Source organism: Ursus americanus, chromosome 23 (assembly GCF_024610735.1).
Source record: "Ursus americanus isolate L20-20 chromosome 23, mUrsAme1.1.p, whole genome shotgun sequence".
NCBI classification, from domain to species: Eukaryota; Metazoa; Chordata; class Mammalia; order Carnivora; family Ursidae; genus Ursus; species Ursus americanus.
The window spans coordinates 33,753,056-33,779,835 of NC_142149.1; the positions used below are offsets into that span (position 1 = coordinate 33,753,056).

The 26,780-nt window shown below is 36.0% G+C and overlaps 1 protein-coding gene across 19 annotated transcripts in view; it reads right to left on the reverse strand.

Moving 5' to 3' along the window:
• Positions 1-26,780, reverse strand: part of BCAS3 (BCAS3 microtubule associated cell migration factor) — a 579,161-nt gene that overhangs the window by 318,425 nt on the left and 233,956 nt on the right. For all 19 annotated transcript variants that reach the window (XM_087854571.1, XM_087854575.1, XM_087854572.1 and 16 more), the window contains one exon: positions 682-832. In XM_087854571.1, coding sequence (XP_087710697.1) covers positions 682-832 — 151 coding nt within the window. The remainder of the gene's footprint in view (positions 1-681; positions 833-26,780) is intronic.

Consider the following 26,780-nt stretch of genomic DNA (forward strand, 5'->3'; position numbering starts at 1 on the left):
TTTTCAGGAACCCAAAGAAGTGATAATTTTATATTCCTAACCAGTAGTAATTAAAATTTTTTTTAAAATAGCTAAAATAAGCACAGACACATCAAGTGAGTCATCAAATGTCTTTGAGGATGTTAACGACCGATCGTGAATGAAGCCCAAATCTTAGGACTCCGGCTTTTGAAAACTACCCATCACATCACATTGTCCTGACACTAATGACAGACCATTATATGTAAATTATACCACAATATAGGTGTTTGGGTTTTTTTAAGTATTAGAAACACAGTCGTCATCTGAAGTTCTTTCCTTAGTAGTTGGGCCAGTTAAAATTTGGGAGTCGTTACAAATCCAGATTATGTCCACAAAAGCAAGAAACTGAAACTGTACTTTCAGACAAAGCCACAAGGCAGCAAGTGTAAGACTGAGAAGATGGGTCTGGTTTTTATTAGCCAATACTAGTTTTCACAACTTGTCACTGCTTTGTTTTGCTATGGATGTACGTGTACATGTTTGAATGCAAGGATGTTGGCACATGTTCTATACTTTGTACTTAATCTGCTGCCATTAAGTTTCATGTGGGCTGGAAATGAAGAGCATAATTAAACCACCCAAAGGAAATGTATGTTTTATTTTTATGTATCCAATCCTCTGAAACAGTTATCTAAAAAAGTATCAAGGCTAAGGCCTTACCCTGTTCGTTTGGTGATGGTCCCCAACGTCATTGGCTGCTTGATTTGTGCAAGAGGCATCAGTACCATCAAGCTGGGGAGAGGAGAGAGCCGGGGGTTGCCAGGGTTGTTGTTGGCAAAATTATTGTAGGAGTCTTGGCTGTTTAGTTTCCCTACAAAGAGAAAAACAAAGAAAAGCATCACCACAGGACATCTCCTTCACGGATGGAGTTTGCACTCACCCCACTAGTCATTTAAGAAAGTTATCAAAGGCAGAATTGATTTGAAAAGAATCCTGGTTATATGGATGGGGAAAAAAAAAACACAGGATACTGTTAAAACCAAGAGTGACTTGATTATAAACAGAGACTGTAGTCTTTGGGGATAGAGGAATGGAGGATACAGAATTGGATAGATGTTAAATGGTCATACAAATAATTAGTATAAAATTTAATTATAATTTTATGATGTTATGAAAAAATATAGGATAGCAAAAGAAAATAAAACAGGAAGACGTAAAGTAGTCTAGAGGAGGCATGGAGCATTTCTCTGAACAAGCTTGAGAGTAAGTGGGTAGAAGATTCCAGCCACAGCAGCCTGTGAAGTCTAGGAGGGTGAAAGAAACGTGAGTCATGAGATGAGTCTCCAAAGGCAGTGGCGTGAGAGACACCAGATGAGACTAACAAAGTCATTGGCAAAAACATCACCTTCTTCCCAATATCTACCACTCCCCACCATATAATTTAAAAACACCAAATCAACATTTCCCTTTAATGTTGGGCATTAATATAAAAAATAAAAAGAGTCATAATGGCTCACTAATAACCAGGAAAAACAAACTCATCTGCGAAATAAAATCTGATCCACAGAGAGAATAGTTACTCTCGCTCACTAGGAAGCCAAACTCCTCCTATGTACTTATCTTTTCTCCCTCTCCATGGTTTCGTATTTTCCAGACCGTCCTATAAATGAAATCACAGAGTATGGAGCTTATGGGGTCCAGGTCCTTTCACTTGCCAATAAGCATCTGAGATTCATCCACTCTATATTCTCCCAAAAGTATCAACAGATCTTTCCCTTTTATTCTTGAGTATGATCCTATTACATGGAACTACTCCAGTCTGTTTATCTAGTTACTGGTAAAAGGACATTTGTTTCCAGCTTTTGGCTATGATGAATAAAGGTGCTATAAACATTTATGTACAGGTTTTGTATGAATATAAATTTCCTTTTTGGAAAAATAATCTAGGAATGGAACTGCTGGTCATAGTAAATGAATGCTTGCATAGACATCATAATTGTACGTTTTAAGGTTATTAAGGAAATGCCAGTTTGACAAAGTGGCTGAACCATTTCGCATTCTCATCAGTGAAGTATGATAATTCCAGATCTTCCATAGCCTCACCAGCATTTGGTATCATCACTCTTTTTTATTTTAGCTCTTCTGGCTTTTCTTCAGATTTCTCTAATGCACAGTAATGTTTAGCACTTTCTTTGTGCATGCACTCATTTGTCATCCGTATTTCTTTTTTGATAATGTGCTCAAATCTTTTGCCTATTTTAAAAACTGGGCCAATATTTTTTGCTGAGATATAATTCATACATTGTGAAAGTCGCTGTTGTAAAGCGTACAATTCTGTGTTTAGTATATTCGACAGAGTAGCACAACCATGACCACTATCTCATTTCAGAACATTTTCATCACCCACAAAGAAAGCCCAGACCCATTAGCAATCACTCCTCCTTTGGCCCACCCCTCAGCCTTTGACAACCAGAACCTCCTTTCTGTTTCTATGGATTTGCCTATTCTGGCTACTTCATAAATGGAATCATACAATGTGGCCTTTTGTGACTGATTCTTTCACGTAGTATCTTTTCAAGGTTCCTCTATGTTGTGCCATACATCAGGAGTTCATTGTTTTTTAATAACCAAATAGCATTCCACTGCATGGATATACCACATTTTATTTGTCCTTTTTTTAGTTTATGAATATTTGAGTTGTTTCCACTTTTAGGCTATTATGACTAACGTGTCTATGAACGTAACAAAGTATACAGGTTTTTATGGAGACATGTGTTTTCAGTTTTCTTGGGTATACACACCTAGGAATGGAATTGTTAGGTCTATATTTAACATTGTGAGGAACTGCCAACCTGTGGTTGCACCAATGTATGAGGGCTCCAACTTCTCCACATCTCCAACAGTCCTTGCTATTGTCTCTTTTATTTCAGCCATCCCAGTGGGTACGAAGTGGTGTCTCGTTGTGGTTTTGATTTGCGTTTCCCTAATTACTAAGGATGTTAAGCATCTTTCTCACGTGCGTTTCGGTAATTTGTAGATCTTCCCTGGAGAAACGTCTAATCCAAAACATTTGCCCATTTAAAATCTGGATCGTCTTTTTATTGTTCAGTCATAAGCGTTAATCATATTCTCTGGATACTAGTTCCTTGTCAAATATATGATTTATAAATATTTTTCTCCCATTCCATATGCTGTCTTCTCACTTTCTTCATGGTGTGCTTTGAAGCATAAAAGTTTTTAATTTTCATAGAGTCTACTGTACCTATTTTTTTCTTTAGTTATTTTTGCTTTGTTCTCAGATCTAAGAAATCATTGCCGAATGCAAGGACACAAAGATTTATGCCTATGTTTTCTTCTAAGAGTTTTATATTTTCAGCTCTGACATTTAGGTCTCTGATCCATTTTGAATTAATTATTATAAATGGTGTGAGGTAGAGGTTCAGCAGAAGTTCAATACCATTTTCTTCAATGTTGGATATCCACTTGTTCCAGCACCATTTGTTGAAAAGACTATCCTCTCCTACCTCAGGGGGTTGTCCCAGCACCCTTGTCAAAAATCAAGTGGCTACAAATGTATGGAATTATTTATAGATCTTACTCTCACATTTTAGAAGTTCTTTATATATTCTGGATATAAGCGTTTTGGAAGATATACAATTTTCAAATATTTTCTATCACCCTGTAACTTGTCTTCTCATTCTCTCACAGATCTTTCAACAAGCGAAAGATTTTTTCTCCATAAAGTCCACTTCATGAATTTGTTTTGTACATGTGTTGAACTGATGAACTATTTGCCTAACCCAAGGTCAAAAAATTCAATCTAAAAATTTTTAAGTTTTATATTTTATAGTCATATATATGATTTGTATCATTTATATTATATGATACCGTTAACTTTCTGTGAGGTATGAAATGTGTTGTTTATGTAATAATGAAATGAAACAAATGAAAGCAAAGAAAACAAAATCTCCAAATTTAAGTGAAGTTTATCACAACTTTACAAGTAAAGGTTTAGGATTTTTTTCTCTGTTTATTTTTTAATCAATGCCCTCACAATATTACTGGTAATGTCTATTATTCCAATATCATGATAACTGAAGCCTGAGGCAAGGCAGGATCTATGATCCCTGTAATTTTTTCTATTTAACTGATATGTTGGCCAAATGACAAATTTTGACCTACATTTTGTTGAGCTGAAGTGTTATGCCAATCTGTAGTGCTTTCTTAACACAAACAGAAATTACATATAGTTAATGTAAAAATGAGAGACCAGCATGTCAAAAGGGAACATACTCTGTTTTGGAGCAGAACACCCACTTGGACATTCGTTATTTCTGTATTATTTGGTGTCACCACCTTGTGGCCTACAGCTACAAAATTCAAGCAAGTTACAAATCTCACAGGGAGTAGGGTATGAAATATAAAGGCAGAAATTATAATTACATTATCCAACTCCACTTCAGGTACAAGCCACATGGAATTAGAAATTTTAGGTCATTTTCCTAGTTTTTCTGAATTTCCCTGTTTCGAAATGCTGTTATCTTGGGAATTAGATTCCTAAATAATTCATAACTTCTAAAATAGACATTACACAAACATCTGCTCAAATACACACAGAACTCACTACAGATGATATTTTAATTTTCAAAACTCTGAGAACCCCTGTTCAGTCACCTTTTTTCAAGGAAGAATAATAATTGTGAAGCATCTTTTTAACAGTAAATAATGGTTTTTCAGACGGGCTAAATAGAGAAAAATCACATTGAATTTCTTTTCTTTTTCAAGATAGCTGGTTTGATGCCCTTCTTCAATGGGTCACTATGTCCAACAAAACTTGCTGCTTGCACCTATAGCTTGTCATTATCTGCAAAAATGCCAGTAGGATTTTGATTGGGACTGCAACGAGTCTGCAGATCAGCCGCAGAACTATGCCCATCTTAACAGTATTAAGTCTTCCAAGCCAAGAACATGAGATGTTTTTTCATTTATGTAGGTATTCTTTCACTTCTTTGCACATTATTTTGCAGATTTCAGTGTACAAGTTTTATACGTCTTTGGTTAAATTTATTCCTATTTGTTTGATGCGACTTATAAAAAGAATTTTCTTAATTGCACTTTTCAGATTGTTCGTTGTCAATGTAGAGAACTACGATTAATTTTTGTACACCGATCTCGTATCCTATAACCTTGCTGAACTTGCTTATCTCAGTTTTTTTGTGGATTCCTTAGGATTTTCTACTACATGATCATGTCATCCCCAAAGAAAGTTTTGCTTCTTCCTTTCCAGTCCAGATGACTTCTATTTCTTTTGTTGCCTAAAAGCCCTGGTTACAACTGCCAGTAAAATATTGAATAGAAGTGGCAACAGTAGACTATGATTCATTTTGAGTTAATTTTTGTATATGGACTGAGGTATGAGTTGAGGCTCACTGCTTTGAAATTGGATGTCTACTTGTTTCATCACCATTAAAAAGATGGTCCTTTCTCCATTGAATTGCCTTTTCATCTTTGTCAAAAATCAACTGACCACGTCTGTGTGGATCTATTTCTAGATTTTGTTCCATTGATCCATGTGTCTATCCTTTCACCAATTCCACACTTTCTTTATTACTGTAGCTCTATAGTGATTCTTAGTAATTCATGCACTTACACAGAAACTTTAAAATTTCCACACTTTCCATGTTATAAAAATGACTCCACTGTTTATAATTCAACATCTCTTCCATACAGAAAACACCTGATTGACCCAATGTTATTTTCAAATCATTGTTCTTGACTTCTTATAAAAGTTACCTGTCTTGGTTCTGTGGTTAACAATAATATGGTATTTTATAAATAACAGTAACAGTAAACACACACCTTTTTTTTTTTTTTACTAATTTGAATTGAAGAAACAAATTTATATAAAAAAATAAAACAATACTCCTCAAAAGAGCCTAATGAATATCTTATTTCTAAATGACATCCTAAAAGACATTTACTTTTTTTCTAAGTTTTTATTTAAATGCCTGTTAGTTAGCATATAGCGTAATATTAGTTTCAGGTGTACAATGTAGTGATTCAGTACTTCCGCACAGCACCCAGTGCTCATCACAAGCGCCCTCCTATCACCTATTTAACCATCCCCCCCCACCCTCCCTCTGGTAACCATCAGTTTATTCTCTACAGTTAAAAGTCTGTTTCTTAGTTTGCCTCTTTCTCTTTTCTCTTCCCTTTGCTCATTTGTATTGTTTCTTAAATTCCATATATGAATGAAATCATAGGATATGATTTCTCTTACTGAGAGAGAGATTTTGTTTAGCATAATACTCTTTAGCACCATGCATGTGGCTGCAAAGACAAGATTGCATTATTTTTTATGGCTGGGTAATAGTCCATTGTATATATATCACATCTTTTTTATTATTTTTTTATTATGTTCAGTTAGCCAGCATATAGTACATCATTAGTTTTTGATGTAGTGTTCAATGATTGATCTTCTTTATGCATTCATCAATTGATGGACACTTGGGCTGTCCCCATAATTTGGCTATTGTAGATAATGCTGCTATAGACATCAGGGTGCATGTATCCCTTTGAACTAGTTATTTTTGTATTCTTTGGGTAAATACCTAGTAATGTGATTACTGGATTGTAGGGTGGTTCTATTTTTAACTTCTGAGAAACCTCCATACTGTTTTCCAGAATGGCTGCATCAGTTTACATTCCCACCAACAGTGCAAGCGGATTCCCCTTTCTCCACATCCTCATCAATACCTGTTGTCTCTTGGGGTATTGATTTTAGCCATTCTAACAAGTGTGAAGTGATATCTCATTGTAGTTCTGGTTTGTATTTCCCTGATGATGACTGATGTTGAGCATCTTTTCATGTGTCTGTTGTCCATCTGTATTTCTTGTTTGGAAAAATGTCTATTCATGTCTTCTGGCCATTTTTAAATTGGATTATTTGGGTTTTGGGTGCTACATTTCATAAGTTCTTCATAGATTTTGGATACTAACCCTTTATCATATATGTCATTTACAAATATCTTCTCCCATTCTGTAGGTTGCCTTTTAGTTTTGCTGATTGTTTCCTTTGCTGTGCAGAAGCTGTTTATTTTGGTGTAGTTCTAATAGTTCATTTTTTGCTTTTGTTTCCCTCACCTCAGGAGACACACCTAGAAAGAAGTTGCTATGGCTGATGTCAAAGAAGTTACTGCCTGCGTTCTCTGAAAGACACTCATTTTAAAACAGCATAGATTTAGTATAGAGGGAAAACTACCACACTGTAGCTAATGGTAGCTTCAGAGGTAACAGAAAGGTAAGAAGCTCTTTTTAAAAAATCATTACAAGATGAAGGTATCTTCAGAGTTAGCATAATGGCTTAACCAAGTGTGACGTTTTTGGGGAACACAAATCTATGGAATAATCAAGTTAAACACTTGATGTCTCTTCAGCAAAATAAGATAAGAAATGCACACAAGGGGTGCCTGGGTGGCTCAGTCGTTAAGCATCTGCCTTTGGCTGAGGGCGTGATCCCGGCGTTCTGGGATCGAGCCCCACGTCAGGCTCCTCCACTGGGAGCCTGCTTCTTCCTCTCCCACTCCCCCTGCTTGTGTTCCCTCTCTCGCTGGCTGTCTCTCTCTCTGTCAAATAGATAAATAAAATCTTTAAAAAAAAAAATGCACACAAATACTTATCTCTCTGCCTCCCCAATTTCCAAATCAGAATTCACACTGAAGTTAACTGAAGTGACCCACACCTACTATAGGGATAATAAAAGACAACATTCAGAATGTACATAAGATGCTTTAAGCCATTGAATAAATTACACAATAATATCTACACTCACACAACACAGAACATTACAGGTAATATGAAAAGTGGAATCCCATTACACTATTTGATATTTGTAGAGGAATAACAGGAAAGTATTTTTATAGTTAAATCATTCAAAATGATTTATTATGCCACTCTTTAAACCAGTGTAGATGTGAACAGATGCAAGATTCACCATTAGACAACCATAGTAATACTACTTTGAATCTGAAATCAGACTGCAGCATTAAAATGTCACAAGTCAAGGACTGTTTATAACACACACATTTCACAACTAGTAGTCAGATATTTGTTGAGTAACTTAGCCCAAGATTACATGCTGTGAAGACTGCATTCCTTGTTATCACGAAGCTCATGAAACAGGAATAATTGAAATGCTAACTGCCTAGTACTAAAAGATAAGTACAAATGGGATCAACTATTTGGAGAAGGGATCATGGAGCAGATGGGACATAACCTAGGCTTCGAAAGACACACAAAATATGGATACGAGTAGAAGAGAAGAAATATTCTGAGCACGCAGGATAACATAAATAGAGTATAAAGGGATGCCACATTTGTGAGCAATAGTGAGGAATCTCTAACTAGAAGAGAAGATTATGATGGAAAGCAGTAGGAAGATAAAATGATTTCAGTTTTAAAAGAATTTTTTAATTGAGCCAAAGGAACAGGAGCTTAAGGTAAATTCTTCAGCAAGGGAACAGTACAGGTTTTGAGATCACTGAACTTTATGGATAGGATGAGTGGTCTAGAAAAATGAAGTGATTCACTGAGAAGCTCCAAATCTTATGATTTAGTTAGCCATAACTTAAACCTTTAAATGGCCCACCAGGATGAAGGGCAACCTCCAAAGAACATACAAGGTGCTTCAGACCTATTCCTCTCAGCCCCCTACTATATTGTCAAGCAACACCCAAGTTTGCGGGGATTTACTCTCGGTGTCTCCAACACCCAGCCCATCTGAAAGAGTAAAGTAAGTTGGGTAGATTTATGTTCATGTAGGGGTATCATCTGTTTTATATTTTATTGGACATGGCAAGCAATTTGATGAAAGAGTAAATGGATTAATAAATGGATGAAAGAATAAATAGATTAATAAAACTCTCAAGGGTGACAAGGTTCAGCAAGGTGAACTCAGGGAGATTACCTACTGGTAATCTTCAGTAGGGTCATTTCAGCCAAGAGGTGGGAAAGGCAGGTGGAAAGGGATAAGTAGAGGAAACGTTGATAGGAAATGATCAAGGGAATGGATATAGAACATAGATTTAAGAACTTTGGGGGCTGAAATGAAGACATCCTTTTGAAGTCTGTAGACATCAAGATGAGATACTGTAACAAACACAGGTTTCATCAACATTCATTCTTTCACTTGACATTTTTTGAGCCTTATCAATATGAGGCCCTGTTCCAGTCCTGGATGATTAAGTCCAAGGGCCTCCCCAAAGAGTTCATAAAATAATGAGACAGAAAGTATATAAGCAAAACTTTACAATGGGAAAAAACATGCTAACAAAGGTATTTGCAAACTGTCTCAGGACCAAAAAAAAAAGAGACATTTTCATTGTTGTTTTAAAGGGACAACTTAGAAGATAGGTATATAAATTTTAAGCACAGAGGAAGAAACCTGTATCTTTATACCGTTACTTTTCAAGTAGAAAATAAAGGATAGGATGAAAAATGTGTGAACAATTACATCAGCAGTTAGTAAAATGAGGGAACTGGCTTAAACAAGAAATGTCATTAGCTGACACATGATGATCTACGCGTAAAAAGTACACACTGAATGAAAGACACCAAATTTAAAAATGAAAGTTCACACTCAATAAGTTAAACACACAAAAATTATAATGACCCTGGGGTGCCTGGGTGGTTCAATCGATTAAGCGTCTGTCGTGATCCCAGGGTTCTGGGATCAAGTCCTGCCTGCTCAGCAGGGAGCCTGCTTCTCCCTTCCCTGTTCCCCCGCTTGTGTGCGAGCTCTTTCTCTCTAGTAAATAAATAAAATCTTTAATAAAAAAATTATAATGATCCTTTCCTTTCAAGTGTTCAAAGTCTTTGGTTAAAAATAATTTTTCACTATCCCTTGCATCATGGATTTTCTTTGAAAATGCAGCTAGAACTAACAAACCTCCAGATTTATCCTCCAGGAAAACTGGAGACTCTTCCAGACTACGGGCAGTGTCTTACTAATTGTTGACAGTTCAATAATTTACTGAATGAATGAAATAAATAAATATTTTCCCATGTCCAGGAAGCAAAGGAAAATAGAGCCCCACGATCTATAGAAAAAGTTAATTTTGGAGGGGACAAAAAGCACTCCAGAAGATAGCTAGATGCTGGAGTCCACGGCTCTAACTATTCTGCTTAGTCTCATGTTGACTAAGCAGGAGCCTAGACTTGATAACTTTTTGAACAGATCTTCAGACACTTCCTTGTGGTTATATCAAGCCTAAATTTCCAAGCCAGGATTTTTCCATTAGGCCTGAAGCCTCTTAATATAATGAAGTTCAGCAGGAAGAAACTTGTAGTGTCCCAAGTCTTGGATGAGGGTCAAGTCTGTCCCTCTATTTTATCCTTCAATTTCCCTTTGGACAGAGAGAGATAGAGAGATAGTAGCACTTTTTCTTTGCTCCACCTCCCAGGTGTATATAAGATAGTAACAGCAAAATTAAAAATGTGCAAGATCAATGAAGAGTCACTACATAAATGCTGAATGTCATCCTCACTAACCGTTCTTTACTATACTTTTCATTGTATAAGTACAATGAAAATAGCAGAGGTTGTTTAATTGGAGTTTTAGTAGTGAACTTCATAAAAACTTAAAATACATATAATATTTCCACACACCATTATACTTTTGAATTCCAGCTGGGACAAGACCTGTAAGTGACAAATGCCATGAGAATGGATATTCTCACAGTATTTCTGGCACATCCAAACAGAGGAAGTCCCAAAAATCTCATGAGAAAATAAGCCCTTCTAAGACTCTCATCCCAGTTTTTTGGGCTTACTCTATATAGATAAACTTCTATAAGCCTTAGGCTTTTGGGTCTTTATCCAAATCCACAAGAGCTTTGATCCTTTAGAGGTTTACCAGTCCCCAAGATAGACAGAGTTCTCTTGGGAGAAAAAAATCCCAAGTTCCAACAAAATGGTTTCTCAATAAATTAAAGCAGAAATTCTATTTAGGAATAGAAAATCATTTAAAAATCAGAATTTATAAAACATTCCTTGATGCTTAAAGCTATGACAGTTTGTTCTTGTTTTCAGTTGTTTATTTGTTTAATTATTATTGTTTTTATCGTTAGAATACAAAGCACTAAACCAGAACAGTTCACATTGGGGTTTAACCACTGACTTTCTGTGTTTACTTGAACAAGCTTGCATATTGAAAAAGGAATCATGAAAACAATCTCATGTGCTCTTTTTTCTCCTTCTACATTTTGTTAGAAGAATACTTGCAGGTCCCTTATATTGAGGAACTCTCCATCCCCACGCTAACGCATAGATTCTACCACTGTCTGTGTGTGAAGCTGACTTGGTATAACCTGTTTACTAGAAGTTTTGCTAACTTCAAAATGCCATCTTATCATTTAGGCATTGTCCCCAAGTAGGTTTTCCCAGACATTCTACACTATAAAAACACAGAGGAAAAATGGATTAAGTTGAGGATAAAAGTAAAGAGACAAAATAACAATGGGCTTTGTTGCTGCACTGGGAGGAACAGCTTGTCGGGTCAGCTTTGCAGAGAGGCATATTCCCAAACCAGTCATCATTAATGGACTCGCTTCCACAGGAAAAAAAAAAAAGACAGAGTCTGAAAACTCCGGACAAAAGAAATCCCTGCAGACAAAGTAAAAACAAATTAAAAGACCCATTATAAAACACAGATGCTACAAGGAAAATAAACTTTGCAAGATTTACTGGGCTTTGACAAACGTGAGCATTTGTGGAAAAGACATCAGCAACAACTCCCAGGTAATGTGGCTGCAAAGCTAGACTCCTTTCTGTTTTATCTTTACCCTCTCTGCAGAAGCTGCCAGGTTGGTATTCTTAGCTTCTGGATGCAGTGATGTGAGAACATGTGAATGTGGCAAAGTGCCAGCTTCAAGAAGTTTCTGAAGCCAGCAAGATCCCGAAAGTGTTGACCATTTCAGATTACGCTAAATATTAAAGTTAGCATCAGTGTATCTGTGTGTGCATGCATTTCTTCTTAAATGCAATCAAGAAAAAACAAGACATAAATGTAATTATACGCCTCCTCCCCCACTTTTAAAATTTCCCTATCCTACTATATCCACTATACTGTGAACCAAGGTGAATAAAGGCAGTTAAAATGACATTAGGCAATCAAGGTTCAGAGCTGTAGATCAGAAAGTACCTTAAAACAGTATCACAACAGGGAGAAAGAGAAAACTTTTTAGTACAGCGTTCTAGAAGCACAAACTACAGTCTGTTGCCAGTGGTGGTCAAAGAAGTCTTCCAGGAACAGAAGGGTAAGAGACTAAGAACTAAAATGGGATAAAGTGAACCAAGTGGAACATTTGGAGGATAAAGGAGCATTGTCTTTTGTTGTCATTAGGGATGCAGGGATAAATACAAAATGGCAAAGATACAGTTGTGAAAAAGCAAAAAGGAGATGAAGTGGTGTTGACGGTACCCTATGGGAGAGCACTGTGATTAGGACGCCTGCATCTTCTTCTCACTTGTTGATCCTTATCATGGACACAGACCTTATTCACGCCAGGTACTCAATTTCTCTGAAAGTTTACCAGAAGGAAGAAACCTTCCTATATGTTAGACTCTATCATAGTATCAAAATCTCTTCTCATCACCTCTTCACACTCATCTATAAGATCCATGCTTGTTCTGGGATATAAGCCTCCCTGTCAGTGTCCTTGGTCTGCTAATATTTTGAACTATTACATTTTGTAATTGGATTAATGAGGCCCACTGAAAGCCAATGTCCAGTAACAACCTGGCACCCCTCCTATGGCAATTCCATAGGAAGACCTCCATTCCCAAACATCCATTATTATTGTTCTCGTTCCAACAATTTCCCCATTCTCAGACCTCATATAGATGTTTTATCCCCTACATATCTTTCCAAAATAAAAACCGGGTAATGAGTTCGTAGGGGGCATATGCATGCGTGTGTGTTTGTGTGTGTGTGTGTTTTTGCTTTCCACAGACGACCAAAACTTTTGGTCTGCTTTTAATATCCTGCTGTGGAATTGACAGGGATAAAAATCCAAAATCTACCCGTGAGTTTAACTAAGTTAACTCTGTAGTTGAAAAGCTCCCGACTTCTTGACTGTCAAAAAGAGTACAATGGTAGCTTGTTTTGAAACAATCACTGGAAATCTGGGCTCTGAAAAGTTAAAAACACTGCTTAGCTCTCGCTTGCCATTAACATTAAAGCTTTCTCAGCCAAACACTCGATAATTATTTAATCAGAACCAAATAAAATCCTTTCAGGGTATATAAAAAGTATCCTGTGCAAATGGGAATTTCCTGAATGTGGGTTGTTTTGGTTGGGATGGAAGTCTCTATTTCTCTATTTTGTTCTTTCTTTCTCTTCTCTTTTTTTTTTCCCCTTTCCTAGATGAGAATGACAAGCTTCCCAGCTGCAGTTCCAGGACTTTCACCCTCCTTTTTGACCTTTTCTCAGGCGTATTCCAGTATAATCTGTAATCTACTCAAGTAGGAAAAGGAAACAGCAGCGCCCTGGTGAGAAACAGTGCCTTCTGACCCACATACCAAACTGGGCGGAAGCAATGCTTGTTCACAGGAGCCAAGGAGAGTAGAACACACAATTAAAAGAAAACGAATAATATACACATATTTTTTTAAGAGACTGTTAACAACAACCAAACAGTTTACAGTGACAAAGTTCAAGACAGAAAAGAGTTCAAGGACAATTCTCATTCACTTGGGTCTCCGTGTAACTTTTCTGGGGGGAGCAACAGATGATGAAATAAAAATGCTGCAAACCTTTATGCATTTCAAGCAAAAACACTTATCCCTCTTCAACTAAACAGTTCATGGCGACACAGACAGGTATTTTGGGGAAGGGTAGGAAGGTAAGAAGATAAATCTCCCACAAACCGACTTGAAAACAAGAGTGCAATCTTTTTTTTTTTTTTTTGCGAGATGGGGATTGAGATTTTTTAATGACATGGTCATCACTTCTTCCCACCACATACAAGGTAGCCTGCATGGAGATCTGCACTAGTGCTTATAACATGTCAGGAGAATCAAAACTTCATGTTGTGGGGAACTGAAATGCTACTCGTTACTCAATAACTCTTTATAAATTTATTTCTTGTATATTTACACAAATATATGTTTATAAATAATTAAAAATTTGTGAGGTTGTTTTCCTTCTGTACTCTGAATACATTTTCACCAGTTAATTATTATCTTAATGTGATCACAACTATCATATATAAATCTGATTATTTTTCTTTCCTTAAATCTAAAATAAACTCAAAAATAAGCCTGGAAAGGGAGATGAGATCAAGAGGTAGAAACATCGTTTATAAGATGCAAGAATACAATGGGAAAATTTAGAAATATGTCCGAAAAGTTTCAGAGATAAAATAAGGTGTATGGGACAGGCAATGAAATATATTGTAGGAAAATTTTTTGCCTACATTTCCTCTCTGCAATTTAGTCTGAATCACACAGCCAACCCAAATTTATAAAATAAATGAAAAAAATCCCCCCCAAGTCGGAAATTCATTAGTTTATTGTTCTTAGAGCACTTCAAGATTTGAGAAGAAAACTTATAAGAGCTAGTACTCTTAGTATTTAATAAGTTTGAGCAAGTTTTAGTTCATTTTAAACATTAGGATTGTTTGCTACTCTTCTAACAATGAAAAACCAAACAAAACAGTAAACAGACTATATTTAACGCTAGAGATGATAAAGCAAACTCTTTTATAAATAAGAAGAATAAAAGAAAAGGATCCTGGGTCTTTCGCTTTAAGATTCAAATTAGTCCTAAATCTAATATAGTTATGCAGCCTCAAAATTTCCCACTCTTCTGAATCGAACTCAAATAGCATCTTAAGACTAAGTGCTCAAAAGTGAAGACTTTTAACCCTCGTGAAAAATCTCCATAATCTAGCATCACTGAGACCAAATTTGGGGTTCTGTGAACTCCCCAAAGTGTAAATAAATCTTCACTGAAATTCTTTTGAAAATATACTACACCCATATCCCCCATGCTTAGCTCACAATGAATTCTGTATCATGTCAGCCGAGCAAACAGAAGGATGAACTTTGGTATCCAAAGGGAAAAAAAATACATAAACTTATCTGCATCATTCAACAAATATAACTTTATTACTGAAACTGTTGAATATATAGGATGTGGAAGAATTGGGAGTTGGCTGTGAAATAAAAAGAAACACTGTAACAAGACAAAATATTAAATACGTAGCAAGATTTAAGGCGCATTTGTTTCAGACTTGGAGGATTCAAAATGACTTAATTCAACATTTGCAAAACTCGTCTTTTTCAAATAAACATTGTATACTTCAGGAAAAATTAAATACAAAATCAAAGTATTTTCTGCTGACACCATAGTAGTAAAATGTAAGCAACTTTCCTGATAATCAAAAAGATATAAACTGGAATATCAAGAGCAAAGATGCCCTTCTCCCTGCAATGTCCTTCCCGCTCCTCCACCCCCACCACACAGAAGCTTTCCTTCTTTTTACCCATGACTGTTAAGGATATTTTCTGGCTGTATTTCAGCATCATGACTCAGGTCATGAGAAGTGTCAAAGATGCATTTCCTTCAGATGGGAAAGAGCAACAGATTTTAACAACCATACAAAGTTGGGAGTATAGTGCAAAAGGGCCAAGTCAGCATTTTTGACAGCAGGGAAGATAAAACCTTTTATATTCACATATATTTTATTTTCAGCTTAAAAACATTTAAATATCTTTCTATCAAAATATGCTTACATGTCCTGCTCAAGAAGAAAACAGGAAACCCATACCCAATTTAGCTGCCTAAATTATCAACAATTTGTGAAAGAATTGTTCACCCAAACTCCCCCCCAAAAAACCAAAGTATACCATATAAGTGTTAATAAACTATTCAAATCCTTGTCTTCAAAACTTATTCTTCCAAAAGCAAAACCAGGAATTTACCTGTGTACATTAAAAATTCCCTTGATAGAAAGTCCTTGAGAGTGAGAACCATAGAGAGGAGTGATACTATGACCATATCCAGGCACCATATCCTTCCCTGTAATTCTCCTGCCTTAGCAGAAACACTTTTTCTTAATCAGCTGGATCATTGCCAAAAACCATATTCATTTATCAGTACTGTCATTTTATATTTTCTCTTATCCATGATTTTATCAAATGCGGACACACTTCAATCCACTCCAAAATTAGACAAGAGTGAAATAGTATTGAACATTTATTAAGCATTCCCACTAAGGATGAAAATGGAATAGCCTGTCTCTTCTGAAGCTGCCAACAACAACAATGCCCACATTAATTCCAGTCTATCCATTCTGAAATAGTTTCACTCCTGTGCCTCATTCTAGCTTCAATATTCTCACCTGCAAAAACACATCAACCAATGGTAATAACTCTTTCAATGAACCTTAAATCCCTTTCCTTTTCTCATCCTCCAAATTCTAAGCTTCATTTTATGCTAAGAACTATTATGCTAAGAACCATAATAGTTTCTATTTTTCAGTATGTGTAACCCTGGCACAGCCCTGACCTCACTCTCCCTACCCTTTCGTAGCTTATAAACTATGAGCCAGCAGTCAGATTTTTACTTCCTGTTCAGATTTTAAGTTCAAGAGTACTCATGGCTGCTACTCCCAACTCTGATAATTTCTAAATCTGTTTATTTGGATCAGTCATTCAGACACCGGTCATTATGTATCCTAAGAAGCCTAATTTCTACTCTCTTCTCCCTCTCCATTTTTTTTATTATTTATTTATTTATTTTAAAGATTTTATTTATTTATTTAACAGAGATAGAGACAGCCAGCGAGAGAGGGAACACAGCAGGGGGAGTGGGAGAGGAAGAAGCAGGCTCGTAGCGGAGGAGCCCGATGTGGGACTCGATCCCACAACGCCGGGATCACGCCCTGAGCCGAAGGCAGACGCTTAACCGCTGTGCCACCCAGGCACCCCTCCATTTTTTTTTTAAACCAAATTTTGAAAAAAAATGTTTCAATGAACTCTAACCCAGAATTTCTTACTTAATTGTCTTCCTCACTGGAAAGGGCAACAGTAACATGCAAATAGGTATCTCAAACCCTCTTGTTGTTATTCTAATCACTAGACTGAAGTAATAGAACTCCTTCAACTCCCTGAAAACTGACTTCTAAGTTAATTGTCAGAAAGTCTCTACCACCCCAAGCCCACCCCAAACAGAGAATTCCCTTCTGGGAAAACTGACTGGTCTAAGAGAAAAGATCTACAAATAGTGACTGGGGGTTCCCTAATACAACTGCCAGTCCCACCTGAGGAATCAGTGGGAACTAGAAGCTGCTATGACCTACTCATGCTCAAAGAACTTCCAATTAGCAACTTGGTATGAATGTGGTGATTAGCTGAATAAAAATAAAATGAAATAAATTAATAAATAACATTTTAATAAGAAAATAAAAATAAGAATGATCATCAAGGATTCCTAGATGTTCAGGTCAATCTTTTGGTTTAATCAGTCTGAGACTGGGCATAGGCATCAGTACTTCTTAAATCTACCAGGGGTAAATTATAATATACAATCAGGGTTGAGGACCACTGTCCTAATAGGAAAGATAATGATCACAACAAAAAAACTGAAAAAGGAACTCATATGAAATAGAGATAATGCAAGAAAAAAAAAAAAGCCTCCAAAACTGTATCTATATCCCAAAGAGATAAAGAATTTTCCATCTATAAAAAAAGACAAGGCTGTGATAAGAAAAAAAAAATCATTCGGAGAAAAGGATATTTTAAAATATGTTGCAGAAATAAAAATACAACAAGGTTAGAAGACAAAGGTGGGGATATTCGCATAAAGTAAAACAAAAAGACAAACAGGAAAATAGAAAAGGAAGTTACAGGTTCAATGTAGGAGATCCATCATCCAACTAACATGATTTCCAGAAAGGGACAAAAAAAGAAAACAGCAAGGAAGAAACTATGAAGAATGGAAAGAAGAAGCCTCTGGGGAATGACACCTAAGAGTGGAGAGGGGTGGGGCAGGGAGTGCCATTTTTTCATTGTAAAATTGTGGTCTTATTTGACTTTTACAATAAATGTATTACTTTGATAAAAAATTACATTAAATAGGTAAAGAAAAACAACAAAACGTCAATCAATGTTAACAGAAAAGAGAAGCAGAAATTAACTATAAGCTCTAATAATGCCTCAATGGTAGAGTTTAATCACTCTGGTCCCATAAAGCATGGAGATAACAAGTCCTTCAATAGCAATATATAGAGAATCAAAGAAAGGAATTTTTAGAACATACAGACACCACTTATTCAAACAATTAAAAAGTTCGCCTCCACTCTACCTAAATTCATTCACATCTGGACAGAGTACTAAAAACGGATTTTAATTAATAGTAATATATTTCACAAGTCTGATTCTCTAAGAAGACTTTGAGGAATAAATCATAGAAAACATAATAAAAAGGAAGCTGGGTTATTATAAAATGTTGTAAGACATCACATCCATGATACATACACCAGGTTCACGCCAGGGTTGCCATGATTACAATCATAGGAAAGTTTAGAAAAGATCGCCCTCTACAGGCATATCTCATTAACCATTTAAAAGCAAAACTGTAAAAACCTGGAGTTTGATTTACCAACGTAAAAAACAGACAGAATGTATTTCACGGGCAGTAAAATACAAAAGAACAAATTCCAGGTTAGTTTCAATTGCTAACTACCTTATGTGGCATTTAAGAGAAAACTTTCAGAGGGAAACAATGTGGCATATTCCAAACGAAATAGACAAAAAGAGAAAATATTCTAGCAGAGTCAATGAGTTTTTATAACACTACCTTTTAACGTTTATTTTAAAGGCAATATAAGAGTTTTTAAAGATACTCCACAGGTCATTTTATTTTCCTCAAAAACTATGCTATCTGAACCTCCCTCTCAATTTTGCTATGAACCTAAGACTGCTCTATAAAATAGTCTATTAAAAAACTTTGCTATCTTTATTTAATAGATGGTTTCTTCAGTTAGTACTTCTGAAATGAAAGCATCTTATTTTCAGTAGGGTACTTATTATGAGGTCTCTCTTTTCCATCCATTTTCCCCCTAAAGAAGTTATCTGTTCTCTCTGAGAAACAATAGGAAGTGATATGAAAATGTTTAAAATACGTACAACTTTGGTGTATACTAAAGGTAAAGACTGGCATAATATTGTAATTTTGCAACATCGTAAAAAGGACGATAAAAGAACTTATAAGAAAACAAATTCACCAGGAACACTATTAGATCTAACAAGAACAAATTAGAAACAAAACTTCAATGTGAACTAAAACAATAAAGTACACATATGCAGTAAAAACCCAGGTAGTAAACTAAGATAGCCGAAAAGAAGATTTTATCCAGTTAACATGTACACACTGTATATATACTCTGTGTGAGATGAGGCATAAAATTTAAAGCAGAACTACGGTGCACATGATTGATTTTTCTTGGCAAAAATTAAAGCACACAAATGGAAACTTCCATCCACAAGTAAACAGTGATGTGGAAAGAGAAGTCAAGAAACATCACATTACTATTGATTGTCTTAAGTAGGTGAAACTATATAAGGCTGAAATGTGTGGTTGTTTTGTATTTACAATTGTGATGTGGTCTGTATCGAGAAAACTACTGATCAACAAAAGCAAGTGATTACAGAACTATCAAATAAAGGCTATAAACAATTTCTGAGTGGTAAAAAGAATGCACCCTACTGATGCTAAAAAGAAAAGTGATGCTACCAGTTATTTAAAAGTACTTCACTAAAACCTGGAGGCTTCAAGTCCAAGAACTCGGAGGCCCCTCTAGAGGTCTCGGTCTCATCAACCAGCTCCGCTTGGAAGAAGCTGAATCTGGAATTCAGATGCCAAACGCTGTGACTCAGAGAGGACTCCTCCCCTGAGGAACAATGAGCTGATGGGAAAGGAGACACTTCCAGGAACTCTGGAGAACTGCAGAAGTGAATCCAAAACCCCTCTGTTAACTCGAGGGAAACAGCAGGATATAAATAAATAAATTAAGTAAGTAAGTAAGTAAGTAAGTAAGTAAGTAAGTAAGTAAATAAATAAATAAATAAATAAATAAATAAATAAATAAAAATCATTAATTTTAAAAAGCTAGCCCTATCAAAAAATGAATGCCATATTCCTGAACCTATATTGGAAAACTACTTTGTAAAGTAAAGAAATGCAAAGACTCAAGAATAGGTGAATAAATCAATCAAATTGTATTTCTTTTTAAATTTTATTATGTTAGTCACGATACAGTTCATCATTAGTTTTTGATGTAGTGTTCCATGATACACTGTTTGTGTATAACACGCAGTGCTCCATGCAATACGTGCCCTCCTTAATACCCATCACCCGTTGGTGCAGCCACTTTGGAAAACGGTGTGGAGGTTCTCAAAAAGTTAAAAATAGAGCTACCCTATGACCCAGCAATTGCTCTACTGGGTATTTTCCCCAAAGATACAGATGCAGTGAAAAGAAGGGCCACATGCACTCCAATGTTCATAACAGCAATGTCCACAATAGCCAAATTGTATTTCCTGATGTAGGATATTGAAATGAGCAAAAACAGACGCAAGAGAAGGAATGCCACTGCTCGTAATTTCAGGTTTGTGTTGGTATCTCCCCTCATTTCAGAAACAACATCAGAAGTCCACTTATCAATACTGAGTCCAATAATGCTATAAAAGCCTCTACATAAAAAATCACAATATTTCATTTACTCATTATTCAGTGCATTGTTCTTTTATTGTTTACTGGATAAGAGGCACTACACAGAAGTATGAAAACTGAATCAGTCCTGTATACCCCCTCAATAATAAACAGTATCAATGACAACAATCGCAGCAGCTAATCTTTTACTGAGGATTTGCTATGTACCAAACACTACTTAAAGTTGCTGTGATCCTGACAGTAACTCTGTAAAGGGAGGTATATTATCATCCTCATTTTACAGATAGAAAATTAAGGCATGGGTATATTAAGCAAGTTGTCTGAGATTACAGAGTTAGGAAATCATGGGGGATAGAGTCTACCACAGGTAGTCTGACTCCAGGTCCTCTAATTGCCTCCCCAACCAGTTATAACTTAGTAATGGAGACCATCAAAAAAGAGAAAAAAAGGTAGAATGCCGTAAGCAACAAGTACACATAAGGAGCATACAGAAGGAGTAAATACATAAAGTTACACACTTTATGTGAAGAGGGGAAAAGTGTATCATAAGCTGAGCTGAGGTTGACAGACGCATTCATCATTTACCCGAAGAAACAAGCAGAAAGCAGTTCAGGGGTAGGAACAAGGTGTTGGAACTGGAAAGCAAAGGCAAGTCATTAAATTTGCATGGGGCATAAATAATAGTGGAAGAAATGGTTTCTTCATTCATCAAAAATTTACTAACTGGTCGAAGAAATGCTGCTCTCCTAGAGGATAATCTTCTGACCCTTTTCTTTAAAGCTCCCAATACCTACCACCATCCTCACTTCCTGATTCCATAAGAAACAAAAGCAGTCTTCTCTTTCACTTCCAACTTTTCCCCATTTTCTTGCTCCCTTTTATATCAGTACTTCTTGAAACACTTATCAATACTGGTTTCCCAGTTTCTCTCTTCCTGTCCTACCAAAATCCATTCCTATCGGGCCCCTACCACTCTACCGAACTGCTCTTATCATAGTCACATGTCCTCTACGTTACTAAATTTGAGGGTATTCTATCTTTTTCTCAGCCTTTATCTTAATTGGCCTATCAGCAGAATTTTTGACATGTGGTTCCCTCCCTTTTCTCAGAAAAAATTTTTTTTCATTTGGACTCCAGGATTTCTCATGTAGTTTTCCTTCTGTGTCACTAGCTACTTACTGGTGGAAGGCCCAGGGCTCAGTCCTGGGACAGCTTCATCTTCTTTTTTTTCATACACACTCAACTACTAAATGATATCATCCAGATTTTGGCTTTACTTATGCCTTCTAAACATTTATCCTTAGCCTCGTCCTTTCCACCAAACTCCAGGCTTGTAGGACCAAGTATCCACTTAATATCACTAGGATGACAAAGACACATCTTTGAGTAAAAATGTCTAGAACTTCTGATCCTGTCCCTATCCCCAAACCTGCTTTAACATTGTGTTCCTCATTTCACCTGAAGGTAACTCTATCCCTCCAGCTGCTCAGGCCAGAACACTTACTAGTCATCCTGACTCCTCTCCTATCATACTTGACATAACATATGCCAGAAGTCCTGTTGACCCGACCATCAAAATGTATCAAGAATAAAATTACTCTTACAGTCTCCATTATAAACAACTCAGTCTAAACCTTGTCTTCTCTCACCTGGATTTTTGCAATACTCTCCTAACCAGTCTCACTAGGCTTCTACCTTGTCAACCTAAGACTGAATTCTCAATACAGATCTCCATTCCAATCCTGCTAGAACACAGTCTTACCATATCACTCTTATTCTCAAAGCTCTCCATGGCTTCTTCGTCTCACTCTGAGTAAAAGTCAGAGGCTGACATGATCTGACCACATTTCCTCTGTGACCCCATCTTCTAGTATGCACCTTTGCACACTGTGCTTCAGCCACACTGTCCTCTTTGTCTTCCCTTGAACGCTCCAGGCACATTCCCAGTCCAGGGATTTTATACTGGCTGTTTCTTTTACCTCAAACCTGTTCCCCAGATATCTGCATGACTTTCTCCCATACTTCCATCAGATCGTTGTTCAAATGTCATCATCTCAGTAAAAACTATAGGAAGCTTTCTAACTTCAACTGGCAATCCTCTCCAGGCATTCTCTATTCCCCCCTTCAATTCTTTATTTTTCTCCACAGCATGTAAAACTCCATCCCCCCATTCATCCTGGTCATTGTTCATATCACTCCACTAGAAAGTCAGGTTCGTGGGAACAGGGCTGTTTTCCTCTTTTGTTCACTGCTATATTCCTCAGGCTCAGGAACAGTGCCTGGACATAGTAAACATTAATTAGTAGTTGTTGAATAAGCTAATGTGTCTCACAGATGTTAAAATGAAAAGCAGTGTTACCATGAATGAAAAGCTCTTCACTCTGACAGGTAATGATTTAAATCTAAACTGTTTTTATTAGAACATCTAAAGATGTTCTAAGCTCAAAGGCTTAGAGTCTACATTTTACCAATACGACGCGAAGTGTCAAGATACAAAATACAAACAAGGAAAAGACCCTATCTTCATGAAGATCAATCTAATGGGAGACACAGGCATGTCAATGAACAGGGAACATATTATAATATGTTAAAAGTATGTTCAGAATGCCAATATCAAGGCTGATACAGATGACACAACATCAAGAGATTTTTAAGAGAGACTTAAGAGATGAAATAATATTTTTAGCCAGATCAAAATGAAATGGGATTTTAGTAGACACTCAAGGTGGGGAGTAACAATTACTTCAAATAGAGAAAAGTATATAAATAGGAAAGGGGCCAAGAAATGAACACATGTGGAGTATTCAGGGAAGGGTACAAAAAACTAGGTATGGTGGCACAAGAAGTTAGAAATAAGGTGGGACCTTCTCTAACATTCTAAAAGAATGATTAGACACTGAAAGATTTTATTTTATTTTTTACAGTATAATAATGTAACTTTTATTAAAAAAGGCAAAAAATATATGATCATATTAGTAGATGCAAAAATAGCTTTGACAACATACATCTCCCTTTTATGATTATTATAAACAAAACAAATTTTTAAAATTCCTTTTAATAAACTCTAATAGAGGGCAAATTCTTTTTTTTTACCATCTTCTTTTTTTTTAAATAATAATTTTTTATTATGTTATGTTAGTCGCCATACAGTATATCCTTAGTTTTTGATGTAATGTTCCATGATTCATTATTTGCGTATAACACCCAGGGCACCATGCAATATGTGCCCTCCTTAATACCCATCACCAGCCTATCCCAATCCCCCGCTCCCCTCCTCCTGAAGCCCTCGACACTGAAAGATTTTAAGCAGAAAAGTGGAAGATCATATTTATGGTTAACAAAGGAAATGCTTGTGAGAAGGTTGAAGGCTATTGAAAGACAGTAAGGCTATAGAAAGATGAGGTAAGAAATGATGATCGGGTACCCTTAATCATTTTTGTGTCGAGGACTACCTGGACAGTTTGGGAAAGCCTCTGGATTCTTCTTCAGAATAATATTTACAAATGCATGGAATAAAATAAACAGAATTACAAAAAAAATTATATATATATAGAAGCATAATCATCAATATAGTCTAAAAATTAAGTTCTGCTATGGTATTATATATAGTAAATATTTAAATCAGTAATATTATTACATAATTGCAAAGCAATGATGAGCATAATACTTCAAAATATGTTCAGTAATTCAAAACATTTCAAGATATATATTTTTCAAATATGTGATATGAAAACATGCGTTTTTATTGGTAACAATGTCACAACTACAACTAATATTACTGTCATGTGTTGTCTATATTCAAAATAAAAAGAAATGCTTAATTTTGGTTAGAGGATAGTAAACACAAAGATGAAATTTCTCCCTATGCATGTTCACATATTAAGTCAAAACCCTCAGAGAGACTAAAGTCCAGGCAACAATATAGGAAATGATAGAGATATTTAGAGAGAATATATTTCAAATAAATAAACATCCTGTGTTAAGTTAAAAAAAAAAAAAGGCAAATAGATAAAATAATCCTAACCTAAACTGGATTGACTCCAGAGAGTAAAAAGGAAATATCCCTATATCAACTGTTATTTAACAGTTTCCTTTACTTTGCTAAAAAGAGCACAAACAACGGTAATACCGCCAAAGCATGATTCATTTTCAAGATGAATCCCTCCCTGTTCAAAGGTTTACATTGTTTTTGACCAGCATCAGACTGTTTATCCACACAAACTGTAAATACATCATTTTTAGAACTAACCAACAACAATGCCCATTTTGTTTTGACACGTAAGACACAAAAAGAACATGGAAAAAATGACCATCACTTGAATGTCTACGCTTTAAAAATGAGAAATACTATACAGAATAATGGGGTGGCATTCCAACATAATAAAATTTTAACACGTTATCAGGAGGAAAATGCCTCCTGAAATCCCTTGCTTTCGGAGGGAATGTTAAATACAGCAGGACTGTCAAACAAGATCATCTCTTTTCTTTTTTTTTTTTTTTTAAAGATTTTATTTATTTATTTGACAGAGAGAGACAGTCAGCGAGAGAGGGAACACAAGCAGGGGGAGTGGGAGAGGAAGATGCAGGCTCATAGCGGAGGAGCCTGATGTGGGGCTCGATCCCGTAACGCCGGGATCACGCCCTGAGCCGAAGGCAGACGCTTAACCGCTGTGCCACCCAGGCGCCCCAAGATCATCTCTTTTCTGAGACGCCTTTTGTTAGCCTCACGCAAAAAGAGGAAGAGAGCTATGAAAGCAATCAAGCTGAGAGAAAACCGTATATTTTTACTCAGAAATCGAGTATTGCTCTTCAAGTATGTGTTCTCTCACAAATGACAGATCCTTAATTGATTGGCACCTCGCACCCTTCTACAAAAATCCACTGAAAGTTACTTGTTCGCGGTCATTTAATAACTGCCTTTTCCCTTGGACTAGAAGATACACGAGAGCAGAGATTACCTCCAATTTTTGTGTACATCATAACCAAAGCCTAGCACAAAATCTGGTATGTGGTAAGCTTAATAGGGAAGGAAGAACGGGAAGAAAAAAGAAGCTCAAAAGAAGACTTTCTGAATATATATAAATGTAAGGACTAAAAATCCTTCCTGATTTTTTACTATTATATCTGTTGTCTGGTCAATGTAGCTGCCCCACAGGCATTCTGAATCTTTCTCCATAAAGTGTTTAGTGAACTTTAATTGGAGAAAAATACTCAACACAAAGAGAAGGTTCTCAAAGAACCTGTACTATGAGCTAATTATACGACAAAATAGTTACACCTGAAAGTTCAAGTAATTATTTCTGAAGTAAAATTTCTTGCAAATGGCTGAAAATACAAATATCCCATAGCTTACTAAGCTTTTTTATTTTTTTTTTTAATTCCAAATGCTTTTTAAAATGACTGTTTTCACCTAGGACTGATTCTAAAAGATTTTCAACCTTGAAGATCATGGGTCAATAGTTAAATTAAGTAAACATAAATAACACAACTGTTCTTATAAAAATAATGGGGCCAAAGCATAAGGCATCATCTAAGGAGAAAACAGAAGTTGTGAATTTTTTTGAGTTACAGAATTTCTCCCCAGGATCCATTTACCTATGTATGTTTTCAGTCCATCTTCCTACAAAAAATACATATCTAGGATTGATTAGGTCTTACAAAAGGATATATGTTTAAGCAGAAACTAAAACAAATAAGGATGGGTATGAAGCCAAAAGTACTACAGAAGTACTCAAACAAATACTTGCATACCCATGTTCATAACAGCACCATTCAAAACAGCAAAAAGCTGGAAACAATCCAAATATCCACCACTGGAAGAATAGATAAAATTGTGGTATATACACACAGTAGAATATTACTTGGGCATAAAAAGGAATGAAGTTCTGATAAATACAACAGTGTGGCTGTACCTCAAAAACATACTACATCATATAAGCCAGAAACAAAAGATCACATATTGCATGACTGCAGTTATATGAAATATCCAGAACAGGTAAATCTAAAGAGATGGAAAGCAGATTGGTGGTTGCTAGGGGCTGAGGTAGAGGGGAATAGGTAGTAATTGCTTAAAGAATATGTG